The sequence below is a fragment of the Belonocnema kinseyi genome, chromosome 9 (assembly GCF_010883055.1).
Source record: "Belonocnema kinseyi isolate 2016_QV_RU_SX_M_011 chromosome 9, B_treatae_v1, whole genome shotgun sequence".
Taxonomy (NCBI): Eukaryota; Metazoa; Arthropoda; class Insecta; order Hymenoptera; family Cynipidae; genus Belonocnema; species Belonocnema kinseyi.
In genome coordinates, this window is record NC_046665.1 from 96,423,769 (window position 1) to 96,434,030 (window position 10,262).

At 26.9% G+C, this 10,262-nt stretch overlaps 2 protein-coding genes across 2 annotated transcripts in view; both read right to left on the bottom strand.

Annotated features, from left to right (window-relative positions):
- LOC117180648 overlaps positions 1–1,270 on the bottom strand; it is a 7,261-nt gene extending 5,991 nt beyond the window's left edge. Inside the window, exon 1 of the mRNA XM_033373137.1 lies at positions 1,071–1,270. Coding sequence (XP_033229028.1) covers positions 1,071–1,270 — 200 coding nt within the window. The remainder of the gene's footprint in view (positions 1–1,070) is intronic.
- Positions 1,271–9,258: 7,988 nt separating this feature from the next.
- Positions 9,259–10,262, bottom strand: part of LOC117180650 — a 4,298-nt gene continuing 3,294 nt past the window's right edge. Inside the window, exons 3-4 of the mRNA XM_033373138.1 lie at positions 9,923–10,080; positions 9,259–9,372 (exon numbers count right to left, since the gene is read on the bottom strand). Of these exons, the coding sequence (XP_033229029.1) occupies positions 9,259–9,372; positions 9,923–10,080 (272 nt within the window). The remainder of the gene's footprint in view (positions 9,373–9,922; positions 10,081–10,262) is intronic.

Below are 10,262 nucleotides of genomic sequence, written 5' to 3' on the forward strand. Positions count from 1 at the left end.
AAATATAACAAAAATAAAAGTACTACATGATAATTATGAGTGACATGTTTATCACTCAAATTGAATTTTATTCTAAATATGTATTGTCGTTCACTTCCAAAAAATGTAGTGTATTTTTCTTTACATTAACTAATGCCTATTTTTTTATATTAAGCTTTTATGAATTATCATCTTAGCCCACTGATATTAGCTATTTGAATTTTTGAATTATTATGTTAAGGAAGAGAACAAGTAACATTATAAGTAAGATAAAGTTACTTTATTTAGTAACAATAACTAGTTATCTTTTTTCGCTAAGTAACATAACTGTAACCAATCACTTAGAGAAAGTAAGTTAACCAACACTGATTCGAACAAAGCTAGAGGAGTGAGAATTGAAAAGAATCAATTTTTTTCCTAATATAAAGAAGGTCGCGCCACCCTTAAGGGTGTCGTTGGAACCAGGGCCCGACCTTAAAATTGAATTGCCTCATCTTAGATCGTAAATATTAGAATTATATATTTTTTTCAGATAATTAGGGCTATACCTGTTTTGAAACAAGTCTGCATTCGTAGTAAAAAATTGGCTAATTTAAATAGTTCTTGTGTAAAATGTCTTTTTTTATTCTAATCCATGTATCAAAAAACCGCTTTATATAAATCCTGTTGAAATTAACCAATTTTTCACTTCGAATACAAATTTGATTCAAAAGAGGAATTTGCCCTAATCTTTATTTAGGGACCGTTCAAGTATTAGTTAAGGCTTTTTCCTGCAAATCCCCCCCCCCCCCCCCCCCCCCCCCCCCCACCTGTGACGCCTTTTTTATAGTAAGTGTACGCGTAACTTTAACATAGGCCTGACACTGCATCAGACCCCCGGCCGACCCCCTCCTAAGTGCGTTGCCAGGCGTTACATAATACTTGAACGGTCCCATATCTAAAAAGATGTAATTCTAGTACACTTATGGAGTGAAATGACGCAATTCATTTTGAGTTAGTCTTCTGCAGCTTACAATAAATTTAATAAGAAACACATAAATTTGATAAAATGCATTATAGTCAATTATTATTTCAAAAATAAATTATCATACCTGTGAACATAGAACGAATGTTTGTATCGGAATCGAGTACTGCTTTCATCTTTTTCAAGCTTAACATCAATAATATCACTTTCAGCATTAATGCTATTCTTTTCTCCTTCAAGCATTTCTTCTTCAAACAAAGCTTCACTGTCAGAATATCTGTAACATGTGCTTTCAATAGCCAGAATCTTTCGTTGCAATCCGGCCATTTCTTATTTTCTTGTTTAAAAATGAACGCAAAGTATTTCCTTCTTGAGTTATTCTTTTTAGCGCGCGAAACAATTTCACGGTTCTTAGAAAAAAAACCAAAGTCGACTGACCCTCGTTGGTTGACGGGATCAAACGTGATTAAATTTTTCTGAAGGAGTTAGGGGATTTCCTGTCTATGAAAGTGCCTTAAGAGCCTCCAACCAATAAAAATGCCTCTTTTTCTATCGAAACTCATTATGATTGGGTGTGATCAACGAAAGAATTCTTTGTTCAGTATTCTATGCAAATGTAATTTGAAAAATTCAATTATTACACAAAAGCCCGGAATTTCTTTATATCCCGTAAATGTTCCTAAGTCTGTCAAAATTTCCCGGATTCCGGGAAAATTTCATGCGATTGGCAACACTGGGGATTTCCCAGTTTAGAGAAATTTTAATGTGACGTCATGCCCCGTCAGTATAATCAATTCCTTGTAGAAAAATCTAAAAATCACAGGGTTGGTCACAAACTGATAACTTTTGTTGGTTGTGACAGATAATCAGAAGAGTTAAATCTAATTAGTCCAAGTACAAATCAAGCAAATCCAATCAGTAAAATCTCGGTGGGCATTATAATCAATGGAAGAGCTGACCGTTCACTAGGAGGCCTAGGCGAATTTATTATTACCTTATTCACCGAAATTTTTTTTTACTATATGTATAAACAAAAATATCTTTTATACCAATTATACATGAAATGAGATATCGGGCTGAAAGTTTGGGAAAATAAAGAGAAAGGACTAATGGACGTTTATGTACTAATAAATTTTTACACTTGCAAAAGAAAGTAATTTTTGGAACATTCTGTTGTGTTTGTAAAAATTTATTAGTACATAAACGTTCCTTAGTTCCTTTTTTTTATTTTCCCAAACTTTCAGCTCAATAGCTCATTTCCTATAAAAATTGTATGAAACAAATAATGTCGGTAAAGTAAGAATCGAATAAGTGGGATGTGTCCTTAAATAAATGCCCGAGAAATTTGATCTCATATGAAGCAAAGTATAGTTTTCTGAAGAAAAGTATAAGAAGCGAGTAAAACGAAATATGAAACATGGACTGTAGCTTAAAGAAGAGTTTAACTGCCAAGTTGGAAAGCATTATTGAAAGGGGAAAAGAATGATTTACTAGAGACATTTTTTTAGAGAGGTCTCATATTTTGTTGCACTAATTTTTTTAAATCATTTTCTTCAACAAAATTTGCTTAATTTAAGTTTAAATTTCGCGGGTAGTTATGTAAGTTTGCGTAGGAGTAGGTAAGAGAAAAAATGTAAATTACTAGGGAAAAATCCCTGGCGGACCGAAGGAACCGAATGGAGCCTCTAAAAAGTACCTGTAAAGACCCTATTGGGTCCCCATTCGGTTCCTTTTTAAAAAACTCGAAAAATCAGCAAAATCAACTTTTAAATTGTTGAAATTCGGATTCTACGTTATAATTCCCTATTCTATACAACAATTAATGCTTAATCATAATTAAATTTTCGATAAAAGATTAATTTTCTTGTCGTTGAAAGAAATTAATTTTTAAACAAAAACAAACCAAAAAAATTCTACAAAATAGTTAAATTTTCAGAAAAGAAAATTTGTAAACTAAATTGATAAATCATCTACAAAAAAACTAAATTATTAACAAAGCTGTTCCATTTTCTACAAGAAAAATGGAAAAAAAATAGTTAAAATTCTTTGAGATTGCTTTAAATTATTGAAATTAATTGTAAATTCCTTGAAATGTTTTACTGAATCATAAAATATTCCTATATTCCTATATCCTAAAATATAAATTTTAAATCCTTTTTTATCTCTTGAAATTTTGCAAAGCTCTTAAAATTTCCTTGCAATTTTAAAAATACCCTAAAATATTCTAAATCCTTTAAAATCTCATACTAAATTATTGAAATCAATTGAAAATTCCTTGGAATCTAGTAAAATACCCTTCAAAATATTTTGAGATACCTTGACCCTTTTTTTAAAGATTTTTAAACTACTTCTTTAAAATTCTTTGAAATTCCTTAAAATTATAAAAATAGGATGAAAATTTCTTGACATCTTCTAAAACATCCTCAAATATTTAAAATCCTTAGAAATCTGTTGAAATCTCTTGACATTTTTTAAAGCTTTTGAAAATTCATTAAAATTTTAAAAATACCCTGAAATATTTCAAATCCTTTAAAATCTCATATTAAATTACTGTAATCAATTAAGAATTCTTTGGAATCTTTTTAATTATTCTCACGTATTTCGAAATCTTCAAAATCTTTTCAAACACCTAGACACTTTTCAAAGATTTCTAAAGTACTTTGGAATTTTTTTAATAACACTGCTAAAATTGTTAAAATTCTTTGAAATTCCTTATAATTATAAAAATAAATTGAAATTCACTTGACATCTTTTAAAAAATTCACAAATATTTAAAATCTTGAAATTTGTTTAAGCACTTGAAAATTCCTTGAAAATTTGAAAATTCCCTGAAAGATTTTAAATCATTCAAAATATCATATTAAATTATTGTAATCATTGAAAATTCCTTGGAATCTTTAAAATTCTCTCAAATCTTTCAAAATCTTGTGAAGTGCCTAGGACTTTTTTTAGGTTTTCTAAATTACTTTGAAATTTAAAAAAATAAACCATCTAAAAATTTTTTAATTCTTTGAAATCCCTGTATATTATAAAAAAAAAATGGAAAAATCCTTGACATCTTTTAAAACTTCCTCAAATATCTAAAATCCTTAAAAATCTTTTGAAATTTCTTGAAATTTTTTTAAGCTCTTGAAATTTAAAAAGAAACAATTAAACATTTTAAATCATTTAAAATCTCATACCAAATTATTAAAATCATTTAAAAATTCTTTGAAATCTATCAAAATATCCTAAAATATTTCAAATCATTTCAAATCTCATCGTAAATTATTAAAATCTTAAAAAAAAATTACTTGAAATATATTAAAATATCCTAAAATATATCAAATCCTTTAAAATCTTATATTGAATTACTGTAAAAACTTAGTTCAGTTAAAATGATATTCACAGGATCTCCCTCATATTAGTATTAATCTAAAAAATATCAAGGGGAAAATGAAAGTTGACCTTTTTTGTAAAATACCTTTTTCATTTCTTCTAAAAATTAACGTAGTTTTGTCAGTTTGAAGAAATTTTCAACTTACTCTAAAGAATTGGAGAGATACAAGTTTTTGAAAAAAATGTGTAATTTTTTCCCAATTCGCTTGAGTTCCTGAAAAAAATAATTGATGAAAAACAAAAACAGTTAAATTTAAAAAATTTTTTAAATTGTTCTATTTTCTAAATTTCAGTCTGAAATAATTTTATTTAGAGATTGCCCAATTGAAAAACACACACTTAAATTTTGAACGCATTCAATTTATTTATAATTAATAATTTTTTATAACTAAACTTTCAAGTTTACAATTCTAAATTTGAAGACTTGAGTCCCACCGAGTTGAAAATCATTCGTATTGAATAGTTCAAAAATTTTGAAAATTAATTTTCGAAGGCTTTAAATTTTTATTGATTCCATTTTCAAAACTCTAATCTACAAACATTTCAATATTTAACGTTTTGAAACTTTTCTCTTTTTTAAATTTCAATCTAAAGCTTTACAAGATTTAAAGAGATTTCAAAAGATTTTTAAGGATTTTAAATATTTGAGGAAGTTTTAAAAGATGTCAAGAATTTTTCATATTTTTTTTTGTAATTTACAGGGATTTCAAAGAATTAAAAAATTTTTAGATGGTTTATTTTCTTAAATTTCAAAGTAATTTAGAAATCCTAAAAAAAATCCTAGGCACTGCAAAAGATTTTGAAAGATTTGAGAGAATTTTAAAGATTCCAAGGAAGTTTCATTGATTACAATAATTTAAAATATTTTGAATGATTTAAAAGCTTTCAGGGAATTTTCAAATTTTCAAGGAATTTTCAAGAGCTTAAAAAAATTTCAAGATTTTAAATATTTGGGAATTTTTTAAAAGATGTCAAGTGATTTTCAATTTATTTTTATAATTTCAAGGAATTTTAACAATTTTAGCAGTTATTTAAAAAATCCCAAAGTACTTTAGAAATCTTTGAAAGGTGTCTAGGTGTTTGAAAAGATTTTGAAGATTTCGAAATACGTGAGAATAATTAAAAAGATTCCAAAGAATTCTTAATTGATTACAGTAATTTAATATGAGATTTTAAAGGATTTGAAATATTTCAGGGTATTTTTAAAATTTTAAGGAATTTTCAAGAGCTTTAAAAAATGTGAAGAGAGTTCAACAGATTTCTAAGGATTTTAAATATTTGATGATGTTTTAAAGACGTCGAAGGAATTTTCAATTCATTTTGATAATTTTAAGGAATTTTAAAGAATTTTAAAGAAGTAGTTTAAAAATTAAAAAAAAAGGTCAAGGTATCTCAAAACATTTTGAAGGTATTGCTATATTTGAGAGTATTTTCAAATGTTCCAAGGAATTTTCAATTGATTTGAATAATTTAGTATGAAATTTTAAACGATTTGAAACATTTTAGGGTATTTGTAAAATCTCCTAAAATTTTCAAGAGCATTGCAAAATTTTAGGAGATTTTAAAGGATTTAAAATTTATATTTTAGGATATAGGAATATAGAAATATTTTAGGATTCTTTAAAACATTTCAAGGAATTTTCAATTAATTTCAATAATTTAAGGCAATTTCAAAGAATTTTAACTATTTTTTTCAAATTTTCTTGTTGAAAGTGGAACTGCTTTGTTAATAATTTAGTTTTTTTTGTAGGTGATTTATCAATTTCGTTGAAAAAATTTCTTTTCTGAAAATTTAACTATTTTGTAGAATTTTGTTTGTTTTTGTTTAAAAATTAATTTCTTTTAACTACAAGAAAATTAATTCTTTTAGTCAAAAATTTAACTATGATTAAACATTAATGAAAATTCAGCCTTTTGGATAAAATTGAACTTTTTGTTTAAAAATTTAAATATTATCTTTTAAAAAAAAATTTAACAAATTAAAAAAAATTTATTTATTATATTCAAATTTTTGTGTGTGCAGAAAACTAATCGTTTTAGTTGAAAGTTTAATTATTTCTATTAAAAGTTAGTTAACTATTAATTAAAATTAATGTTATATTTTAGATTTATAATATTAACATTTATAATATATATAATAGTAATAATATTCATACTATATACACCTGGAAAACATAACCTTAAATATAACTCATGCATGAAATTAAGAATCACGGGAAACATTAAATTCGCCAATTTCTTCCATTTCTTTCAAATGAGGATCTAGATAAAAGAAGACCACCGAAGTCTTCCGAAGCTTTTAGATCGGCAATCATCGTATAGCAGAAAACCGAAGTCGAATCGTGCATTTTCGGCTTACACACGAACTCATAGTGGTAATCACGCACCTTCTGTTTTGCGGCTCCTAAACGGTAGGTATGGTGGGGGTAAATTTCAGGCTCGATCTGGTAGCTCTGTCAAATTCATGTGATTTAAAAATTCGGAATCTTACATGAAGGTTCGAGTGACATTTAAAAATCTAACTATTTATAAAAATGTCCTGTAACATTTATTATTAAGTACTTACGCTTTTGTAAAAATAATTTTTATTAACCTCTTTGACCAGTTTCAAAATGTTGATTGGAATTGAAAGTTTCAAATTGAACTCATAAAAGTTATAGAATTTTTAATTGCAAACCCTAAAACTAGCATAATATTAAATTGTAAAATGCTCTAATTAAAAACTATTCAATTTAAAATTCAAAGTTCTACGTTTTTTAGGAATTAAAATATTACCAATACTGCTGGAAACATCTTCCAACCAATCTTGTATCTCACATTCTTGTTTATTTTCCCTTGCATCTCGTATAACATACATTATCTACAAAATTATTACAACGAATATTATTAATGTTACGAAAATGACAGAATTGCAATCGGCACCTTTTAACCTATAAATTACTTTTGTTTTACTAAAAAAAAAGCACTTTTGAAAAGTTTACTTGCAATCACACTCCGAATTAAATTATGCTTAAAAATCTTACGGCTTCGAAGTATATTTATCTTTTTCAAAATTATCAACAACGAAAAAATAGCAAATAACACAGCACGAAAACAACTTTTGCTTTGCCTCACATTTAAATGACAGCCATGACACTCGTCTCTCGGTACTATCGGATCTCGCAGATATTCCACTCACAAGTTGAGAAAGCCCTCCCCCCCCCATCTATTCTGAAAAAGTTGCCATGCTTTGCCGCCGCAAATGCATTACAATGGTTTCTCCTTACTATTACTTCGTGCTCACGCTAAAATACTCGATTGCCAAATGCAAGGACGTACGCATGCTTACAGCGTGCGCATAAATACAATGTCGGGGTAGCCAATGAACGTCGCTTGACAAAATCACCCTACGACTCGCGATAGAGGTGGGGGTCTTTTCAGCCGTGAAATATTCAAATGTATATATGTTCCACGGAATTTGAAATAGGCTAGAGTTCACTGTATTATATTATTCGTTAAAATTGCATATTTTTGGTTGAAGCTTAAACAATTTAGTTGAAGGTTACGCCATTTAAAAAAAAATATTTTTTTGGTTCAAAATTCATAATTTTAGTTAAAAATTCGTTTATTTTGGTTTAAATAGAATTTTTTAGATGGAAATTTTACTATTCCAGTTCAAGATTCATCATATTAGTTGAAACTTCCCCTCTTTGGTCGAAAGTTGAACTACTTTGTTGGAAATTTAACTACCGGCGTAAAAGTTAAACTGCTATGTTAATTTTTGTTAATAAAATTTAATTTTTGTACTGAAAATGTAACTCTCCGTTTTGGCGGAAAATTGATATTTTTTTCGTTGGAATTTTTTTTACTGCAAATTTAAATATACCACTTTTTTGAAAATTGATCGTTTTTAGTTGAAAATTTATGTATGTTTTATTGAAAATTGGTCTTTTTTTGGTAGAAAATTAAACTTCTTGACTGAAAATTCAAACACTTGATTGAAAGTTGAACTATCTTGTTAAAAATTTATCACTTTATTTAAAAAAACTAACTCTTAGGTTGAAACCTGGACTATTTTGTTAAAAATGTACTATTTTGATTAAAAATAATTGTTTAAACTGAAAATTTAACTATTCAATATCGTGATTCGTCATGTTTGTTTTTAGTGGAGAATTTTATTATTTGTTTACAAATTTATATCTTTTTGGTTTTAAAATTCATCTGTTTTAGTAGAAATTTCAACCTTTTTGATTGAAATATAATCTATTTTTAAGTTTTTGTAGAGAATTAATTGATTGTTCAACTGCTCGAGTTGAAAATTCAATTTTCTGCTAAAAAGTTCGACTTTTGTGCTTAAAACTTCAACAATTTGGTTGAAAATACGTACAACGCTTTTGATTCAAGTTCAATATTACTTTTTTTAAGTTCGATATTATTTTTGAAAATTAAACGATTTTCTTTTAAATAAAATTATTTTGCTGAAAATTGATCTGTTTCATTAATATTTTATCTTTTTAATCGAAAATTCAAGGGTTTTGGGAGAATATCGTTCTTTTAGATTAAAGACTTACCTTTTACGATAGGAAAGTAATTTCTTATGTTAAAAGTAAATTTAAAAATCTTAAATTTTATTCTTTTGCTTCGCTTATAAAATATTCTAGGTTTTAAGTGTTATAAGATTAAAATTCCGGTATTTTAACAATAATGGCGAGGGAAAATAAAAAATTGGTCCGAAAAAAATTAGGGAGTAAGGGAAATTTCGATAAGAATGAAGTCTTCATTTTCAAACAAGTTTCTAAACAAGTTATATAATTATACTTAAATATTTTATTTTTTATTAAGTAATGTATTTTGTTGTCAAAGCTTAGTTACATAAGGCATATCTAACATGAACGATTAAAACGTATAATACTTCTTATTAAAATTTTATTAGTAATCCTTAGAATTATTTATTGGGATTATAAGTTTATTTCCACAGCAGATTTGTATCCATTCTGGGTGTCCGTATCTCCTCGAATTGAGAGATTAATGGAAGATAATGTAATTTTCCCAAAATATGCATCCTTGAACTCCTGTTAAGCCAAAATAATTTTTGTAATTGAAAATATTTTTTAAATTTATTTTTTGGACTAAGTTGGCCCAAACAGCGAACGTTTAAATGAACGAAATATATTTTTTTGGAACAAAATTAAAAATTAAAAATAATAGCCCTTTGGGTGTCTATTCTGTGGTAAAAAAGCTGAGATAGTACGTAAGATTTTTTCTAACAACTGAAACAGAGAAAAAAATAAAAACGAAAATTGACGTTAATCTCCCCCCCCCCCCACTCATCCAATATAGCAACTAACGGTTTAACATTTTGGGAAATTTTTTGTTTGTTGATTTAGTTGAGTAATTTAAAAAATAAAGATTTGTGGACACTCTGATAATAAAAATAAGCATAACTTGTAGTTTTAGACATAAAATTATTTTCTTGAAAAATAAACTAATATTTTAGCAATAATTCCAGTTTAAAAGATAACAAAATAAAAATTTCGTTCATTTGAATGTTCGGGACTTCTGAAACACATTAAACGTCCGCTATTATAAAGACAAAGTATTTAAGTGATATAAAATAAATACTTGTAAGATTTTTGTTGCATCAAATTTAGTTTCATGATAGACGATATTCTCCATTTTAGGATCATCCTGATCTTTCACTTTTCGCATTAAAAAATTAGTATTTATCAACTCCATTCTGAGTTTGATAATTTTATTCCATGTGTCTCTTTTTATCAGACCTTCAAAAAAATTTGAATCACATTTTATCAATTGTAAATAATAATCAATAAGGGTTTCTATTATTATTATTATTACACCCTTAAGCCATTTCCCTTTCGAGGTAGGCGTGACTCACTCGGCAGGGGAAAGGAGTAGTGTGTGGAAGGGATAGAGATTTTTCAGATTGATCCAGAATTCTCGT